Source organism: Schistocerca americana, chromosome 4, assembly GCF_021461395.2.
Source record: "Schistocerca americana isolate TAMUIC-IGC-003095 chromosome 4, iqSchAmer2.1, whole genome shotgun sequence".
Classification (NCBI taxonomy): domain Eukaryota; kingdom Metazoa; phylum Arthropoda; class Insecta; order Orthoptera; family Acrididae; genus Schistocerca; species Schistocerca americana.
In genome coordinates, this window is record NC_060122.1 from 643785437 (window position 1) to 643804773 (window position 19337).

At 44.8% G+C, this 19337-nt stretch overlaps 1 protein-coding gene across 1 annotated transcript in view; it reads left to right on the plus strand.

Annotated features, from left to right (window-relative positions):
* Nucleotides 1–19337, plus strand: part of LOC124613669 (galanin receptor type 2-like) — a 128811-nt gene that overhangs the window by 71546 nt on the left and 37928 nt on the right. The window contains exons 2-3 of the mRNA XM_047142386.1: nt 497–685; nt 764–1090. Of these exons, the coding sequence (XP_046998342.1) occupies nt 497–685; nt 764–1090 (516 nt within the window). The remainder of the gene's footprint in view (nt 1–496; nt 686–763; nt 1091–19337) is intronic.

Genomic DNA, 19337 nt, shown 5'->3' on the forward strand with positions numbered 1-19337 from the left:
CCACTTGTGGCCTGTAGACGGAGTGTAAGTGGGGCGTCAACTCACCTAATCTGACCCAATCTAGGAGCGCGGAAGAGGTGTGGAGTGATTCCTTCTAAAACACTGTCCGATAATAGAGTAGGTGAAAGTTGTAACAGCATGGTGACGGATTACTAACGACTTAATTACTAATTCAACAATAACGGAAAGATGTACTCTCCAGTAACTGTATAAATGCCTGTGGAACGTGAAGGAGGAGGCGTTCTGTTTGTCGCTGCGACCCTGTGATGGTGACAATGCAGTTCATGAGTGACTATTAAAAGATTATCTAATCACCGGGATGAACTTCCTGGAGAAATGGTAGAGAGTCGTTTAGCTGAAGCTTTTAACAGCGTGGTGATGGATTACTAACAGCTTTAATAACTGCGTCAGACTAACGACCAGGTGTGCTGTGAACTAACCGAAGGTATGACGTCTGGACGTAAAGAAGGACCTGACACTGTGTCTGTTGCTGCAGCCCCATGCTGGCCATTTCGCAGTTCGCGTACCACCAGTACGCGGACGGTTCGCTGGTGCCCACGTGCCTCAGCGAGGCGGCCGCCCTCTGGCAGAAGCTGTTCTTCACGGTGTCCAGTGCCACCTTCTTCGCGGTGCCGGTGGCGGTGCTGCTGGCGCTCTACGGCAAGATCGCGCGCCACCTCATGGCGCCGGCCGCCGGCTCCACCTCCTCCGCCTCCACAGGTGGTGCCGGCGCCGCCGCCCACTCCACTTGCGGGGGCGGCAGCGCCCCGGGCGCTGCCGCGGCGCCGCCGGAGGCGGGCGGCAACGTGCGCGCCCGCCGCCAGGTGGTGCTGATGCTGGCCACGGTGGTGCTCTCCTTCTTCCTGTGCCTGCTGCCGTTCCGCGCCTTCACCCTCTGGATCGTGTTCGCCAGCAGCGCGTCGGTGCGCGCGCTGGGCATCGAGGCCTACTACAGCCTGCTCTACTTCTGCCGCACCATGTTCTACCTCAATTCGGCGGTGAACCCCATCCTCTACAGCCTCATGTCGTCCAAGTTCCGCGCCGGCTTCGCGCGCCTCTTCGGCTACCGCGAGCGGCAGCTGGCGCTGCTGCGCGGCGCCGACGGCGAGATGCGCAACGGCGCTGGCAGGGCGTGGCCGACGCTGGCGGCGGTGCGGCGGCAGCACCGCTCCGCGCCCGACCTGTTCGCCTGGCGCTCCGGGTCGCGCTCCTCGCTGGCGTCGGTGCGGTCGGCGGCGGCGGCCGCGTCGGCGTCGGCGGCGGCTGCCCGCGGCCCGGCGGCGCGCGCCCGCGCCCACTGCCCGCTGCCCGCCAAGCGCACCGCCTCCGACGCCGGCCCCACGTGGAAGGAGCGCTCTGCGCGCAGCCGCATGGCGTCCTTCCGGCGCAACGCCGTCATGCGCTCCACGGCGCTCAGCTTCGACCTCGACGGCAGGGGCCGCGATGCGTCGGAACCCCTCAAAGGAAACAACGCCTCGGACAGCAGCGTCTGAACGTTCACTGTCAACATCTTCGTAGTGGGCACAACTGCCATACACCTATGAAGTGAAGGCGCCTTTTTCCACTTGCACTCTATTTATTTAGACCACTTTCTCGTTGTGCATAAAATTCCAACATCTAAGCTGCTGTCAAGTACAAAATAACTGAGGCTTTCGTGGCCAGTTGTGATGTATTACCTACTGGCATCCATCACAGGGTTTACGCCTGACGTTTGTTTAACGACTTTCCTGACGTTTTGTCAGTACTAGTTGCTGGCATTATCATAGATCCACTCTCCACCACCAGCAGTTGAGAGGGCGGAAGTCGAACAAGCGCCAGAACAAATGGACGTGGCCAGCCCATAGAGGGATCCGCGTCAGCGACGGCTCTTCAGAGCAGCGGCTCTCGTGCAGCGAGGGCGCCACCGCTACGCCACGCGCAGACAACGGCCAATAGCCGCTCCCTCCGGTTTCGTATGTAGGGACCCACTCTGCCCTAGTCCAGTCAGTCTGGTACTCGCTCTGGATTGCGTCTGTATCTCGGCGGTACTGCGTTCTGGTCGTTGCTCGTTGTTGACATTTGCCTGGCTCTGGTTCCGAGTGGATTTAGTGTTGGTGTTTGGTGCTGTGGTTTCCACAAGCCTCCGTTTATCTATTCCTTGTTGTGTCGGTCATAGTTGGTCGTTGTCGGTTGTCGTTCGTCTGTCGTCCGACTCGTCCTTGTGTTTACCCGGTGGTGCGTGCTCCACCGCCAGCGGCTTCCCCGCCTGGCGGCTCCGATCCGCAGCCCAAGGCGTTCCCGCGGTTGGTTTTGGTTACTACAGTAGTAACACCAGCCACTATCGTTGGCGGAACGTCAGGAAGATCGTTGAACAAGCCAACAGGTAAAACTCCATTAGCGTTCTAGAATAAAACGCACATCACATTACCGCCATGAAACGGGAACACAGTGTTGTGAACGTAACTTAACAGAAAGATAATTACGTCGACTAAGGTGCAACACACATGAAAATGGCAGCGTAATCATGTGATGCACTACCGTTCGTGTTCTTTTACAAACTATACTGGGCTCGATGGTCTGACGGACAATAAGAGCACGTAAGGTGGGAGACATTTGCAGATATATAACAGTGACCAAAGAATAAAGCTAAGAACAGACTAAGAATTTCAGTGTGAATATTTATTCACATACCTGAAGAAACGCTGTAACAAACATTAAAGATATTAAAAAGATGTGGAGGTAAAATATGTGGTGACAACGAATTATACATTTTATACAACATAACACTCGATAATTGCTTAAAAATAAGCTAGAGCACTAACGAAGATTAGGTTTAAATAAATAGAGGTCTAAATGAATGAATTCCATCTTCGTCTAGTGCTAGATTTCATTACCTTGACCACCTCCTAGCGTCCAATTTGAGCACCACACTCTGCACCTAGACGTGGTGAAAGTCAACAGGGTGAATGCCAATATGTCTCAAGGTATCTGGAGGCACCTTGTTTGCCCTGTTGAAGCTGTCGAAGCGTACATTGATCTAGATCTTGATGATGTAGGTGGTACTTCACTTCAGCTGATGTAAGATGCAAATAATTTGTTGATTTGAGGAAACTTGTTAAACCTTCACAATGATTTTCACAATATCTGTTATATCTGTGTTTCTAAACGGCGGAAGGGTGTTATCATCACTGGCGTTGCTATTATTTTAATCTTCAGAAGATGGCTATAATTCAGCTCTCCACAGCACTTATCTTATTCAACTCTCTTCATCTCTGCAAAAATGCTGCACCCTATACCCATTTCAAGTCAGACATTGGTACCCACTAAAATCTTAACCGCCGCCTCCCTCACGCCTCCCCCCCAGTGGTACCTCAAGACGTATCACATCAGCCGATCCTTTCGTCAACTTGAGCCATAAATTATATTATTTTCAAATTATACTCAATACCTCTCCATTACTTATTCGATTTATTCACATAACAGTCAGCATTTATGTGTAGCACAAATTTTCAAACGTTTCTCTTCCTGCCTCAATTATTTATCGTTCACACTTCACTTCCATACAAAGCTACACTCCAAACAAATGCCTAACACGTTTATATATTATCTCTACTTCCACCAGAATCAGTAATTTTTCTGCTCTAGAGTTACAACTAGTATAATACTATTAGTGTCTCATCTGCTAAAATGACTGCTTCATTATCGCCTGACTTAATGTTACTACCTTCCGTTTCCTTTGTTTTATTTTTGTCCATGTTCATTTTGTTTCCACTTTTGGACACTATCTACTCCGTTCGGGTGATATCCCAAGCCCCTGAAATCTCTGAGAGAGTTTCAATGTTTTCGGTAAATCCCAAACTTTTAATTTTTTCTCTTACTGTAATTCTGTTCCCAGTCCTCTCCGTAGTTTCCATTACTACTTACGCTACGTAAGTAGCTAATCCGCTGTATCACCTCCTTCTTAACTACTGCTTCCCTTTCGCATTCGTATCTTGGGCTCCCTCTGCAATTTTTACCCTCACACTTGCTCTCAGGTCTTAAATGACAGTTCCGTAATGCCTCAGAATACATCCTATCAATCGATCCCATCTTAATGTCAAGTTGTACCATTATTTTTTCTTCCCAATTCGACTTAATACCTTTTCATTAGTTTTTCGATCTAACCAAATGATTATCAGCATATTTTTCTGTAGCACCTTACTTCAAAGCCTCTATTCTCTTCTTGTCTGATCTCCTTATAGTCCATGTTTCACTTCTGTACAAGGATACATTGTACGCACATACCTGCAAAAGAGACTTCATAAAATTTGAATTTATACTCAGTACCAGCAACTTCATCTTTTCCATAACTGCTTTCTTTGTTATAGACACTATGTATTTTATATGTCTGCTTTGCCCCTCATCAGTTATTTTTCTGCCCAAATAGCGAAACACACCTATTACTTTTAGTGCCTTATTTCCTAACCTAATTCCGTCAATATCACCTGACTTAATTCGACTACATTCGATTCTGATCACTTCAATATTCTTGATTTTCATCTTATAACCTCTTTTCAAGACACCATCGTTCCGATTAACCTACCAGTTAAATCCTATGACATCTCTAAGAGAATAACAATGTCTTCAGCTAACCTCACAGTTTTCATTTATCCTCCCTGAACTTTAATTTTAGTTCAGATTTTCTCCTTGGTTTCCGGCAATGTTTATTCATTGTGCGGTTTTAATAACATCGGGATAGGTACAACTCTGTCTCACTCCCTTCTGTTATAACTTCCTTTCTTGTCCTTTGATTCTTATAACTGCGGTCTATTTTCTGTACAACCTGTAAGTCCCTATATTTTATCTCTACTACTTTCAAAATTTCAAAAAGTATAGTCTAGCCAGTAGTATCGGAAGCTTGTTCTAAGTCTACAAATGTTATTAAATTTGGTTTACCTTCCTGTAGTCTTTCTTCCAAGATAAGACGTAGCATGAGTATTGTCTCGCATATTTCTACATTTTTCCGAAACCAAAACTGATATTCCCCGAGATCGACTTCTACAAGTTTCTCCATTCTTCTGTAAATAATTTGTCTCAGTATTTTAAAATAACCACTTTTTAAACTGGTATATCGATCATATTCACACCTGTCAGCACCTGTCTTCTTCGGAATTGGCACAGAAGAAATTGGCACTGGGATAATCTGCTTTTAGAATGATCACGACATTGCTATTAAAGTGGGTAGGAATATCGTCCTGTTGAAACCCCATCATTTCGCGGAATATAGATAGTATAACCTACTATATTTGTGACAGCACATCTCGAAATCGCACCCGGTAGCATGGTCCATTTTGAAACATGAGCAGATAAAATACGGGTCTCATTCGAGAACTCGCACCGTCTGAAATGCTCGTTTCCTATCGTTGGTTTCTCATCTCCAAGTATTCAGTTTCTGATGCTCAATGAGACTATCTAAGTCTGACCCCAAATTATTGGGACACGGGGTCTACCATATCAGCTGCGAAATCAATATATGCAGACATCCTGTCTGACCGACAATTTACTTATTTCATTAGATCACACCAGTCCACGACCTACAGGCTGTAGACATCATGGCTACGAGGTGGTCACTGCAACTTTACCAGGCAGAGAAGCCTAGTCTCAACTGAGCTGCGGTCGAAATAAGACGCCGAAATGGTCACATCACATCCGTAAACGACCATAAAAGTCCTTCCGTCTACGTGTGTGGGTGTTTTCAGTCAGTGTTATTCAGTGGCTTCTATTTCTGTCACGACGACACACTACACAAAAACAGAGACTACAGGTTGAGAAATGGTGTACAAAATGGCAGAAAGCTCGGCTAGGTAAGATTCATCAGAGACAATGAAGTAAATCTGGCGTCTTAATTTCATAAGCACACTTGCAAATTGCTGCGTCTCATTTCAGTTGAGCGTCTTGAAAACTCCGTCGTCGATACTCTCGCCATGCAACTTACTGAGCGATTTCACAACGTACACAAGAAGGTATCTTGTCCAGTATATTATCTACCTCAGTATATGGTGATGAAATTCACATTTTTCTTCCAGTGTAGTTCTTCATTTCGAAATAGATTATGTGCTTCATCTTCATGTATTACATACATTAGAAACGTAAGAAATCATAATTAATAACAGACACTGAAAGTCTCTACAAATTAAATGTTTTTACGTATTACCTCCATTACCATACGAAATCGTCGTGGTTGCAGAAATTTTATCATCTTCTGAGACGTGTGTGCCTAGTCTGAAGTGCGGAATGGACGGACGATTTCCACACAACTACAGCCTCTGAGAATGGATTGTACTTAACTAAACTTTTTTGAAGAGACTTCAATGGCTTCCCGTTGTTTTGTATTTCTGAAACTGCAATGTTCCACGGGACTAAAAATTAAAGGATTGACTTTTAAGTTACAAATACTGCCAAACTGAAGCCAAAATTAATTACAAAACACTTTGTTTTACCCCGTTGAGATGGATAATATCTGGAATATTTTCTCTGCTCGTCCGTGTTTAAGAAGTCATGATTCCTAATTCGTTTAGGCTGCTTGGTCTCGAAGCTGGAGACAGAATGAAATAAGTAGTTGGTGAAGACATTCTTTTCGTATTTCACTCCAGAAATTGCTACCATATATGGAAAAACATGGCCTCCAGTAGTAAACTCTGTTGATTATGAGACAGACACACACAGCAGCCACTGAACTGTGTTCTACGAACTAGTCGACCTATTTTTGCTGAAATCACAAAAGCGTGTTAAAATGTGTGTAAATTTTGTTCGTTATCCAATACCATACTTATTTCATGAAACGTTTTTCAGTTATATCATCCGCATATTAAGAATTTCGATGGGCTGCGTTGTGTTATCCATTAACATTTCATTCAGTTTACATTTGTATACCTCAGGTAAATGCCATAACCACATATTGCCTACGTCACCGCAGCATATTTAACGGCCGTCGCTGTATATTTAAAACGTCGTACAGTGGGCTAGCAAACATTTCAAACTGCTACTTAAAGCAGTGACGAAAATTTCGGATTATAATCCTTGAGTACCGTTAATGTAATGGAAAAATACACGTTGGAGTATTTTTGCAAACTGAATGTCCTACTACACACACTTCTCCTTCCGGTGCGATTTCAGAAGCTATCCTTACACACTTAGTTCACTTGCATAGGGACTCTGAGAAATACTCCGAAAGCAATGTTTCAGGGAGGTACATAGTTGAAATCTCATACACTGCTTCTTACTTTCATTTAACGACTAATATATACACCCAATACAATGAAACATGCGGCACCAGAAAATTACTTTTATTTAAAATTTGTTGCAAAACTACTTACTGAAACATAATAAATTAAATTTACACTCATTATGATGATAAGGGACCTTTCTACCAAAAGGGGTAAAATTAGACAGTTAGTTAAATCACCAAGGAGTTCTCAAACACTTCTAAAGTGGCTACATCTCAGTTAAACACACTAAGTAGCATTAATAGTCATAAAATGAACCAATCTCAGCTGTGTATGACTACTGTAGGACAGGTCTGTTTATATTGTTGAAGTATTACTATCAAATATTACTATCAAATAAAAAATATAGAAGGAACGATGTGGTAAAGTCACAGTAACGTTCCATTTGCTACTGCAGAAGCTATTACTCCGCAAAACTCATTGGCTAGTATTGAGTGCTCACTGTGCGACATTTTGAGGCAGCTGTTGACATTGAAGGCTGATATTCAGAAACAAAAATCATAAACAGTACAACTTAAGAGACTTTCTTCTTCCCCTGATACGTACTTGGGACGTTCACACAGGAACGTATAAGAAAGGTTGATGTAAGGAAATATTTCTGGCTTATTTCTTGTGTATTAATGGTTTGATGAAATGTCCCTCTGTTTTCTTTTGTGTATTAATGTGAGTTTTGTAATGTTTTGATTTATTTTGTACATTGTTTGACTATAAATAAAGTCTATATATATGTTTGTTTATTTGTAAGGTTTTATTCGAAAAACGTATAACGTACATGTATCCGTGTTATGAAACGCTGCATCTATCTTACAAAAATCACTTACTTCCACATTATAAATTTTTCTCATAGAGGGGCACCAATTAGCTTTGAAGTTCGGTCATATTTTTGCAATGTTTGAAAACAGAGTTATTTACAACGATCCCCTAGGTAACTCAGGTTTCTAGGAACATCACTAACAGAACCACAGAGCGAGGAATTTGATCTTCAAGTGCTTTTTACATGAGTTACTTGTGAGACCATATTGCCTCTTTCAGGGCCAGACAATAAGTACACAACTTGACAAGAAAAAGTTAACCATCCGGAAGAGATGTCCGGATGTCAATGTAATTTCATAGGCTCTACACATACACACAATCAGTGGGTATGCAAATGATTTCGAGTTGCAGTTCTCTGTCACGGATAGAAGTGCCACCAGATTACATTAGTGTTTTCGTGTTTAGTGTTGTTACCAGGCCTGGTATGGTATATAAAGAACGCGAACTGCGCCAGATATTGAGCGATTACTGTGAAGGACACGCAGATGGCGCGTAGTTGTGTGAGATAGCGTCATCAGCACCTGACAGATGTCCAGAGACATCTCATTGTGGATCTACGTTTGTCTGGCTGGTCGAATCGCGCAGTATCGAGATTTGTGGGTCACTCGCTTGTGACAGTGAAGTCATTTTGGTACGCATGCGAACGTAAGGACAGACATATTCGTCGTCAAGGTTCTGGCAGATCACGTTTGACCACTACATGTGAAGGTCGCCATACGATGTGTCAAGCACATCGTCTCAGCTTCGCATCTGCGCCTGCCGTCCGAGGACATGTAGTGGACTCCCTGTCGCATTCTTTGTCATCTTGAACCGCTGGTCGGAGTCTAGCAGTAGGAATGACACTGCCACGCGTAGTCTTCCGCTAACCCCACAATACAAAGGTTGTGTTCGGAGTGATGCCATGGCCAGGAAGAATTGTTGAATTGCGTCGCACTGTGTTGAGCGATGAATCGTGGTTCTACACTTCTTGAGATCGTTGCCGAGTAAGGCGCCTACCTATGGAGAGGTCCCGTTCTTCCGTTGTTTTGGAGAGGCGCAGTGGTGTTACTCCTGGAGTCGTGACGAGCGCAGCCGCTGAGTATGACTTCAGGTCATGACTGATAGTGATTGAGGGAACTCTAGCGGTACAATGGTTTGTCACCACAACGTACGCCTTCCTCAGGTGTACATCTTTATCGTGGTGCCGTGTCTGAACAACACAATGCTCGTCCACACCTGGTAAGTGTCTCTATGAAACGTCTGTGTGATGTATTCCGGTGGCCAGCAGGACACCTGGATCTGTCCCCTATAGAATATGTGCGGGACTGGGATGGACGTCAGCTCGGTCCCAATGCCAGTGTCCAGGACATCAACGACCAGTTACAACAGTTGTGGACCATATAGGCTCAAGAGATGATAAAACGCCTATATGACATTCTTCCCAACCGAATCAGTGTATCCTGGTTGTAGGAACTATGACGTCATAATAATAAGTGGGCTTATAATGCCAATTGATTTTTAAATCTGATACATTTTTGTAATCAGTGAAATAATATTATATTCTCTCTCCATCTGTGAAGTTTCATTTCGTTTCGTGTTAGACAGCATATTTCTGAGCTCATCGATCGCACCACATCAGAGAATTAAAAACTGATATAACAGCGCATCTCGATGATATGATATACGTCTCTTGAATACAATATTCTCGGTTTCCAAAACCACATCAGTTCGAATAAAATACTCGAGCTTTTGATGGCCATCTGCGCTATCGCGGTCAATAGTAAAACCACTGATTGCCGTGTCTGGGAAGATTTCCGCTTATAGAGCCAAGATTCGGCCTCTGGCACCAATCAGAGAGGGCTGAGATGACGCGAGCGCGGAAGGTGATTGGCCAGCTCATAGCAGCTCCGGCCCGCCCCGGGACGTCAGGTGGCGCGAGGAGCCGGCGTCACATTTTAAACTACAGCTCACGCCTCCCTACAAGTGTCAAGCATCCGCCGTTGCTTCCTCTCGACGTCCAAAGCACACCTCCACGCCGTACTAAGTGTATACCCCCGACCTCTGTTAAAATTTTTGTTGTTCATTCTGATCTCAGACGCCTGTTTTATGACGGAATCCCAGTATGTTGACGCATGCTACAACACTCTAGTGTTTTCAAAGAGAATTTTGAGCTCTTTTCCAAGCACTGCTCAACTATGGCCAATTTGTCCAGCTCCCTTTGTTTAATTTGTCGCTTGCGCTCAGTACAACGCTCTACAACTGTGTGAATTGACTGACGTATACAGGGTGATGCATTGATAGTGACCGGTCCAAATATCTCACGAAATAAGCATCAAACGAAAAAAATTCAAAGAACGAAACTCGTCTAGCTTGAAGGGGGAAACCAGATGGTGCTATGGCTGGCCCACTAGATCACGCTGCCATAGGTCAAACGGATATTAATTGCGTTTTTTAAAATAGGAACCCCCATGTTTATAACATATTCGTGTAGTACGTAAAGAAATATGAATGTTTTAGTTGGACCACTTTTTTCGCTTTGTGATATATGGCGCTGTACTAGACACAAACGTATAAGTGCGTGGTTTCACGTAAAATTCCGCCAGTGCGGACGGTATTTGCTTCGTGATACATTACCCGTGTTAAAATGGACCTTTTACCAATTGCGGGAAAGGTCGATATCGTGTTGGCAATTGTGATCAAAATGCCCAACGAGCGTGTGTCATGTATGCTGCTCGGTATCCTGGACGACATCATCGAAGTGTCCGGACCGTTCGCCGTATACTTGCGATAGTTAAGGAAACAGGAAGTGTTCAGCCACATAGGAAACGTCAACCACGACCTGCAACAAATGATGATGCCCAAGTAGGTGTTTTAGCTGCCGTCGAGGCTAATCCGCACATCAGTAGCAGACAAATTGCGCGAGAATCGGGAATCTCAGAAACGTCGGTGTTGAGAATGCTACATCAACATCGATTGCACCCGTACCATAGTTCTATGCACCAGGAATTGCATGGCGACGACTTTGAACGTCATGTACAGCTCTGCCACTGGGCACAAGAGAAATTACGGGACGATGACAGATTTTTTGCACGCGTTCTATTTAGCGTCGAAGCGTCATTCACCAACAGCGCTAACGTAAACCGGGCATAATATGCACTACTGGGCAACGGAAAATCCACGATGGCTGCGACAAGTGGAACATCAGCGACTTGGCGGGTTGATTTATGGTGTAGCATTATGGGACGAAGGATAATTGGCCCCCATTTTGTCGATGGCAATCTAAATGGTGCAATGTATGCTGATTTCCTACGTAATGTTTTGCCGATGTTACTGCAAGATGTTTCACTGCATGACTGAATGGCGATGTACTTCCAACATGATGGATGTGCTGCACATAGCTCGCGTGCAGTTGAAGCAGTATTGAAAAGCATATTTCATGACAGGTGCTTTGGTCGTCGAAGCACTATACCATGGCCCGCACGTCCACCGAATGTGATGTCCCCGGATTTCTTGAAGGATATTTGCTATCGTGATCCACCGACAACGCCTGACAACATGCGTCAGCGTATTGTCAATGCGTGTGCGAACATTACGGAAGGTAAACTACTCCCTGTTGAGAGGAATGTCGTTGCACGTATTGCCAAATGTATTGAGGTTCACGGACATTTTGAGCATTAATTGCATTAATGTGGTATTTACAGGTAATCACGCTGTAACCGCATGCGTTCTCAGATATGATAAGTTCACAAAGGTACATGTATCACATTGGAACAACCGAAATAAAATGTTCAAACGTACCTACGTTCTGTATTTTAATTTAAAAAAACCTTACCTGTTACCAACTGTTCGTCTAAAATTGTGAGCCATATGTTTGTGACTATTACAGCGCCAGCTATCACACAGCGAAAAAAGTGGTCCAACTGAAACATTCATATTTCTTTATGTACTACACGAATATGTAATAAAAATGGAGGTTCCTATTTAAAAAAACGCATTTGATATCCGTTTGAAATGTGGCAGTGCCATCTAGCGGGGCAACCATAGCGCCAACTGGTTTCCCCCTTCAAGCTAGACAAGTTTCCTTCTTCGTAGTTTTTTCGTTTGACGCTTATTTCGTGAGGTATTTGGCCCGGTCACGGTCAATGGACCACCCTGTATAGATGCAGCCGCATTCTCAAGGAACACTACACACACCGCTCACACGAAGAGCTATGTCTTCTTTAACAGGGCGCAACATATCTCGTATCTTGGGGACGGGCCGGGACACTGGCCTCTGTCTATGTCTCTGTAGCAGACGTCCTAACTTGCCGCCCTTTGCCCCACGGTATGGCAGGAAAGCTGCCGGCTTGGCCTCTTCAACCGATTCGCAAGGCATCCTTCTTTGGTGGTACCTGAAAGCGTCTGAGATGTCTCAATTGTTATAACCATTCTCCCTGAACACGTGTCTCAAGCGCTGCAATTCAGACTGTAGGTGCTCGTCGTTAGTAATTACTTTTGCTCTGTGTATCAACGTGTTCAGGACCGCTTGCTAGAGTGCAGGGTGGTGAAAACTATCGACGTTCATGTAGCGATCAGTGTGCGTCTGTTTCCTGTACAGTGAATGAACAAGCCGGCCTCCTGCCTTCCGCTAAATTAAAACACCCAAGAACGTTAGCTTGCCATCATTCTCCATCTCGATGTTAAATTTAATGTTGGGGTGGACACCTTTCATGTGAGCGACGAACTGCTGCAGCGTACTTTCGCCGTGAGGCCATATCAGGAAGGTATTGTCGATGTACCTTACGAAGCAAGACGGGAGGCTGAGTGGCCGAGCGGTTCTAGGCGCTACGGTCTGGAGCCGCGCGACCGCTACTATCGCAGGTTCGATGATGTGTGATGATGTTTTGGTTTGTGGGGCGCTCAACTGCGTGGTTATCAGCGCCCGTACAATTATCCAATCTTTGCTCAGTCCAATTTCGCCACTTTCCTGGATGATGATGAAATGATGAGGACAACACAAACACCCAGTCATCTCGAGGCAGGTGAAAATCCCTGACCCCGCCGGGAATCGAACCCGGGACCCCGTGCTCGGGAAGCGAGAACGCTACCGCGAGACCACGAGCGGCGGACTCGCAGGTTCGAGTCCTGCCTCGGGCATGGATGTGTGTGATGTTCTTAGGTTAGATAGGTTTAAGTAGTTCTAAGTTCTAGGCGACTGATCACCTCAGAAGTTAAGTCTCATAGTGCTCAGAGCCATTTGAACCATTTGAAGCAAGACGGACGCAACGTCACCGAGTCCAGAGACTGCTCTTCAAAGTACTCCATGAAGAAATTCGCGACTGCCAGCGACAGTGGTAAGCGCATCGCTGTGCCATCCGTTATTTTACAACATTCGTCACAGTACAAAAAGTACTTTGTCGCTAGAGAATGACGGAACAATTAGACGATTATAGGTGGGAACTGTTGGGCCAAAAGATACAGCGCATCTTGTATCGGTACCTTCGTAAAAAGTGACTCATGGTGTTTAGAAAGTCACAGTTTCGGTGCTAACAATAGTACGAGGTGTTTTGCCAGTCTGTAGGAGGGCAGGATGATTGCTATCTAAATGGGCCTAAGAGGTAAATTTTTCTCATGTATCTCCGGCAATTCACAAAGACTGAGAGGTCTGGAGACACGAGGCATTAATTTCTTTACTACCTCGTCTGGTAAAGCAGAGTGCTTTAATTACTTCTCGTCTTCCTGACGATTGCCTGTGTCGGATAGCTGCTAAGCTTCTGGTACGCACCGCCTTCTAATAAACGTATCACCTTCAGGTGGCAATCGTCAGTGTTCAGAACCACAGCGCCATACGTTGGACTCTTTGCCCAAAAGTTTTCACCTGGGATCGTCTAATTGTTCCGCCATATTCTAACAGCAACGACTTGCTATAGCGCGGCGAATATTATGAAATGACGGACAGCACAGCGATGTGCTTACCACTGTTTCTGGTAGTCGCGAATTTCTTCATGGAGCATTTTGAGGAGCAGGCTCCTATCTCGGCGACGTTGCGTTCGTCTTTCTGCCTAAGTCCGTCGACAACACCTCCCTGATATGGCCTTACGGCGAAAATACACTGCTGCAGTTTGTCGCCCACATGAAAGGTGTCAATCCCAACATTAAATTTACCATCGAGATGGAGAATGATGGCAAGCTACCGTTTTGGGTGTTTTAGTTGAGCGGAAAGCAGGAGGCCGGATTGTTCATTCAGTGTACAGAAAACCAATGCACTCTGATCGGCACTTGAACGCCGATTGTTTTCGCCACCCTGCACTCTAGCAAGCAGTCCTGGACACTTTAGTAAACAGTGCGACAGTTATTTCTGACGAGACGTATTCAGGGAGAGTGGTTATAGCAATGGAGATATTTCGTACGTTTTCAGGTATCACCGAAGAAGGACGCTTGCGAATCGGTTGAAGAGGCCAAGACGGCTGCATTCTGGGCATACTGTGGGGAAACGAGCAGCAAGCTAGGACATCTGCTACAAAGACACGGAATGGGGCCGGTGTCCCGGCCCTTCCCAAAGACACGAAATATATTGAAACCCTGTTAAAGAAAACACAGCTCTTCGTGAGCGCGGTGGGTATGCTGTTCCTTGCGAATGCGGCAGCATCTTCAAAAATGTTCAAATGTGTGTGAAATTTTATGGGACTTAACTGCTAAGGTCATCAGTCCCTAAGCGTACACACTGCTTAACCTAACGTCGGAAGGAAGCAACGACGAATGATTGACTCTTTTAGGGAGGCAAGAGCTGTAGTTTCAATTGTGAGGCTGCACCCCCCACCCCCCACCCCACACCCCACACCACATCTGACGTCACACAGTCCTGCGCGACGCCTACGAGAAAGACAGGTCACAGCGCGTACGAAACGAAGGTAGACCAGCGCTCGCTCGCTCAGCTCAGCAGACAAAATACGTTTGTACCTGTTAACTCCCAACTGTGTGTGTTCGTACAAACGACAACTGCATCTTCTCTGGAATCCGCTATTATGGAGTCTTACTGCTATGGGTCCTACAATTACCGGAAGTCCTACTTATAATTTTGATACAGCTGTATTGGGGTACAATAAAAATAAAATCATGCCAAAGTCATTAGCAGTTGCATGAGGCACCACTTCTTGTCTGAAATGAGGACTGTTAAACAAAGAGACTAAATGCTATAAACAAGCCGTTATACCATTTACATCGAGTACTGATCTTAAATTAAATTTTTTGTAGTACTGACTTCATAACAGCAGATTCCGGTAGTAGATGCAATGCTTGTTAATACGGACACGCCCAGCTGTGAGTTGATAGGTTTAGAAAACGTGCATCCTAACGTTGAGCGTTGAGCGTGCCGAGTTTCTGACGTCACAGCATGGAATAGCAAGCTAGGGAGTCTTTCCGAACGTGCAGAGCAATATCTGGCATGTCAGATATTCTGAGCGTGCGTCTGAGCGTTGACCAATGAAATGGCACAACGCCACCCACGTCACAAGCACGCCGTCTCCCTTCAGTACAAAGTTGTGAGGCGCCATATTGGCATTCATTTCAAGCCTATATGAATATATGCCGTTCCGAGCACCAGGAAATTGAGAATCACTGCAAAACCCGTTCTTAACTGTGTGATTTGTTCCAGTAAAATAATGAGAAACATCATATTAGTAGCAAAAGAATTATTGTAACTCGCGTATAATGAGAGTAGGCTATTTGAAGGCAGCGATACACTTAAGATCCACTCAAAACGCATTGTTCTTGGTACAATGTGTTATAATTAAATTTCAGTTAGTAACATATGTACGATTAAGGTTTTTAGCGGGAGGTAACGTAATATGATAAAATACAAAAAGTGTGATGTTGGTTAAGCGTAATGAATGGCGTCACTGTCTAATAATCAGTTTCTTTGTTGGGGCGGTGGTTCGCGCCCTGACACAACCAATTTTATTTTCCTAGCATTCGCGTTTTTATTAGGTTCTGATTATTATTAGTATAATATAAGTATAGACTATAATATTTGATGTTATGTAAATACAAGTTCCCCTTTTTTGAGGCGTGACTTCGTTCGATTGGCTCAATCTAAAGGACAGATTGCGCTACTTGTATAAAGATATTTTGCTCCTTCTTCTTTTACGCTTCATAATTCACATGTTGCAAAGATTCTGCTACTGGGTAGGAATAGTGATCAAGTAAGACTGACCTTGGGGTTGTACTAAAATGTGAGCATGATGAAATAATGTTTATCTTATGCGGAGAAGTATTCCAAATTTGTAAAGCACTCCAGACTGAGATTTTCACTCTGCAGCGGAGTGTGCGCTGATATGAAACTTCCTGGCAGATTAAAACTGTGTGCCCGACCGAGACTCGAACGCGGGACCTTTGCCTTTCACGGGCAAGTGCTCTACCAACTGAGCTACCCAAGCACGACTCACGCCGCGTCCTCACAGCTTTACTTCTGCCAGTACCTCGTCTCCTATCTTCCAAACTTTACAGAAGCTCTCCTGCGAACCCTGCAGAACTAGCACTCCTGAAAGAAAGGATTTTGTAAAGCACTATTTGTAATGGATCTTTTATAAGCCTGTGTCATTGACTGGACGTGGTACTTTCCTTTTCGTGGACGATGGAAGAAATGTGCGTTTTAACAGAGCTAACGTGGGAATTTTACGCGCGCCCGATGAGTAAACAGTGTGATTAACGAACTAGAAACATCCCTCAACTGTCGCTGGAGTGCGTTGCGAAGCGCGCTGCTCTCCGTTGGATCTTCTCTATCTCTTCTATCAACCCTATCTGGGGCGGATCCCACAGCGGCGAGCAGTATTCAAGCAGTGGGCGAACAAGTGTACTGTAACCTACTTCCTTTGTTTTCGGATTGCATTTCCTAAGGATTCTTCCAATGAATCTCAGTCTGGCATCTACTTTACCGATGATTAATTTTATATGGTCATTACACACGTACCGTATGCACAAGTCGCATCGTTCCTGAGCGTTGAGCAGCACTTTGGACTTGGCACGCTCAACGATAACGTTCGGCAGCACGGTCGGTGTGCCGACGGCTTAACCTTCGCGACGTACGCGTATCGGTCTGTCTTTCTCGTAGGCCTCGGTCCTGCGGCGAGCCGGAGCTGCCATGAGCTGGCCAATCACCTTCCGCGCACGCGTCGTTTCGGCCCTATCTGACTGGTGCAAGAGACTGAATCTTTGCTACATAATCGGAAATCCATGCCGGCCGCAGCAGTCAGTGGTTCCACTGCTGGCGACGACGGTGGTGACGGCCACTGAAAGCTCAAGCCTTTTATTCCAACTGACGCGGCTTGAAAACCGTGAAGATTTCATTCAGTTATGCTGCCACGAAGCCACGAAGGACTCCGAGGAAATGTGTATCTTTTATCAACAATCCTAGAGCAGAAAGTAAAATCAACATGTTCGAGTTCGTTTTCATTGAATGAATTATACGCTGTGGAAGGATGACGTCGATCTTTGATTTTTGGACATTCTCCAGCATGTCCATTAGGGCTTTACCTCAATTAATGGGGTGAACGTTATCCGCACATTTCACGAGAAAACATCGATTCCGGCGGAAATAAAACAAAACTCACACATATCCATACTCATTCTTCATCTAGCACAGAGAAGTGAAGATCTGTACCGTAACCCTACCTTGCAGTTTTCTGTAACAAAGTGTGGCAATGAATACCAAATAACAAGACAAAATAACGGTTGACGCTTTGACAGTGAAAATACACCCTCTTGTGACTGATTTGAAGCAACACGTCTCGACTTCCGCTCCTATTTCAATGTCTTCATCTCACAGTAGCACTTACACCCACCGTCATCAGCTGATCATTGTATACATTGCAATCTGTGTCCTCTCTTGCAATTTTACGGCTCCCTATAGTATCACAGAATTTATTCCCAAATATCTTGAAATATGTTCTGTTATCGTCTTGTAATTCTGTCAGAGACAGCAAAGGACTTGGAAGAGCAGTTGAACGGAATGGATAGTGTCTTGAAAGGAGGGTATAAGATGAACATCAACAAAAGCAAAATGAGGATAATGGAATGTAGTCGAATTAAATCGGGTGATGCTGAGGGAATTAGATTAGGAAATGAGATACTTAAAGTAGTAAAGGAGTTTTGCTATTTGGGGAGCAAAATAACTGATGATGGTCGAAGTAGAGAAGATATAAAACGTAGACATAAATATAAAACGTTAACATCGAGTATTGATTTAAGTGTCAGGAAGTCGTTTCTGAAAGTATTTGTATGGAGTGTAGCCATGTATGGAAGTGAAACGTGGACGATAAATAGTTTAGACAAGAAGAGAATAGAAGCTTTCGCAATGTGGTGCTACAGAAGAATGCTGAAGATTAAATGGGTAGATTACATAACTAATGAGGAGGTATTGAATAGAATTGGGGAGAAGAGGAGTTTGTGGCACAACTTAACTAGAAGAAGGGATCTGTTGGTAGGACATGTTCTGAGGCATCAAGGGATCACCAATTTGGTACTGGAGGGCAGCGTGAAGGGTAAAAATCGTAGAGGGAGACCAAGAGATGAATACACTAAGCAGATTCAGAAGGATGTAGGCTGCAGTAGGTACTGGGAGATGAAGAAGCTTGCACAGGATAGAGTAGCATGGAGAGCTGCATCAAACCAGTCTCAGGACTGAAGACCACACCAACCAACCAACCAACCAATCGTCTTCATCCTTTATTGTATAACATTTGTTCCTTACCTCAACGGTTCTGCGGAAAACCCTCATTTTTAATATTATCAACCGACTTAATTTGCTACTTTCCTCTTTAATACCAAATCCCAAACGCTTCGATTCTCTTTTTCGGTTTTCCCATAGACTGTGTGTCTAATGGAAAATACATTGCGTTTGTCATCATAGAACGCCGCGAAGGGTACATATGACTGATATGGTTTTGAATCACCGATTATGTACAAGACGTCAGGATTACAGATTTGTACATCACCTGTAACATTGAGAATTCTGCACGACGTGAAGCCTTCGAACGCTCCAGAGGTGCCAAACACCTTGTGAAGTGCTGAGAAAGGGCCTGAGTGATTTCGTTGCTCGCAGTTGGTTCGTGACTCTACAAAGTTCCTGCATTGGTTGCTGGTGGACCAACATGATTAAGTTTCCGATTACCGATATTTTATACGTGATCGCTTGGTCTCATATTCCTTCCTAAGCCAGGAGAATTGTGGTACATCTCGTCGTTCTTCGATGAGCGCTTCCTCTTTCATCTGAGCCAACCATCGACATCGATTACATTGATAGTACGAGTTCTCCAACTTCTCTAC